General features: G+C 39.4%; 1 protein-coding gene across 1 annotated transcript; it reads right to left on the bottom strand.

Moving 5' to 3' along the window:
• Positions 1-480: 480 nt before the first annotated feature.
• LOC105316057 (uncharacterized) lies at positions 481-1624 on the bottom strand (the record flags this gene model as incomplete). Its single annotated transcript, XM_011410854.1, has 2 exons — positions 970-1624; positions 481-698 (listed from the first exon to the last, which is right to left on the bottom strand). Coding segments are annotated over exons 1-2 (873 nt in total), but the record flags the coding sequence as incomplete, so codon positions are not given.
• Between the last annotated feature and the right edge of the window lie 86 nt (positions 1625-1710).

The following is a 1710-nucleotide window of genomic DNA, read 5'->3' as shown; positions in this document are numbered from 1 at the left end:
TTTGCAGCTTAGCAGAGAGAGATTTTGCTTCATCTAGTACAGTCTTGGTAATGATAAAAGTAGCAATTGTGAGAAAGGAGGACAAAGAAGATTGAGACCCTGTGCCTTGATCCTGGTCTCACTATCCCAGTTCCAGCTGCCACAAGATGAAACTAGCTCTGGATATTCTCGAGGAGACAGTATAGCATCTAGAAAGGTAATGAGTGGCTCATATAGTTCAAGAAAAACTTCAAAGCATGTGTGCCGCTCAACCCAACGAGTCTTACACAATCCAGGCAATTTGCTGTGTTCTGATGATGGCAATAACTTTGTGATGGTCAGCTCAAACATGCTTTGTCTCTTTGGACTGTTAGAAAGGAATAGATGTGCTTCATTGATTATGTCAATTAGATTTTTGGCCTCTTGAACTTGACATGATGCAGCAATGGACAAATTAAGACTGTGTGAGTAGCAGTGTGTGTACAATGCCATCGGACTGACTTCTTTTATTTTAGCCTGTACCCCAGCTTTATCAGATGACATTACAGCAGCACCGTCATATGCTTGACCGCATATTTTATGAATGTTTAGAGAAAGAGAAGGGTGAGTAAGAGCCTCAAGTATTTTTTTTGAAATTCCAACTGCATTCGCTCTATCCAGGTGTATAAATGATACAAGACATTCCTTAATCTGTGGGTTAGATGATGAAGATGGTGATGCTGATGTGAGATCAAGAAATTGAAGACATAAAGTGAGAATTTCCTGATTTGAAAACTTGTCAGTGGTTTCATCAGCAATGATAGTAAAAGGTAAATCATTCTGTCTAATCTGTGAAGTGATGTTTTCTCTAACTTTGTTAGCATAGATGTGAATAATCTGGTTTTGGATGGTTTTGCTGGTGTATTTTGCATTTTTTTCTTGCAGATGTAAGGTGTTTCATTAAAATAGAGTCACTTTTAGCTTTATATTGCAGAGCAGCTATAAAATTACCTCTATTCGTATCTTCCCGAGAAAAATCTACCTTATCATCACGGTGACCCCTGAATGGAAGGCCCTGTTTAGCTAAGAACTCCACAGTTAACACAATTTGTGTAAGAATATGCTTGTTTTCATCAGCCAAATGGTTACCTTGTTGCAACAATCTAGAATCTATTCTCTCACTGCTATGATGGAAGTTACGAAGAAAAAGATCCGCTCTTTCAGTAGCACGAACATGCATTATGCTTTTGCTGTGTGAAACAAGTACACCATCTTTGCCAAGAGCCTTACTATATGGATGTTGATAAGCAGATAAAATAAATGTTCCAGATCTATTGCCTTGCCCTAAACCATCTCCCCTTTCTGGTTGCTCTGGAAACAGAATACAATGCCTACAAATCCCCCCTGAAAGCAAATGGCTATAAGAGAGCCAAGTAAATTCAAGTAGCCAGTGCTGCTGGAAAGAAACTTTCCAGGTTCTGCCTTTCTTTGTGACAGGGTGGGAGTGGAGAGTGTCACCATGCGAAGGCTTAAAATGATGAGAGAGATACTGCTTTTTCTTTTCATCAGGAAGATGTTGTACCAGTGACCTCAACTTGTCCCAAGAGCCATTTGCTTCTCTAATAACTACTCCTAAATCGATAAGACCATCCACTTCTTCTTCCATGATAATGTTACTTGCTGATGTTACTGTAGTTGCAGTGGATGTGATTGTCTCAGTAGTTGCAGTTTTCTCAGTAGTTGAAGATGTCT

This window comes from Amphimedon queenslandica, unplaced genomic scaffold (assembly GCF_000090795.2).
Source record: "Amphimedon queenslandica unplaced genomic scaffold, v1.1 AMPQUscaffold_5615_Cont22418, whole genome shotgun sequence".
Lineage (NCBI taxonomy): Eukaryota > Metazoa > Porifera > Demospongiae > Haplosclerida > Niphatidae > Amphimedon > Amphimedon queenslandica.
This window is presented reverse-complemented; position numbering and strand designations above follow the sequence as displayed.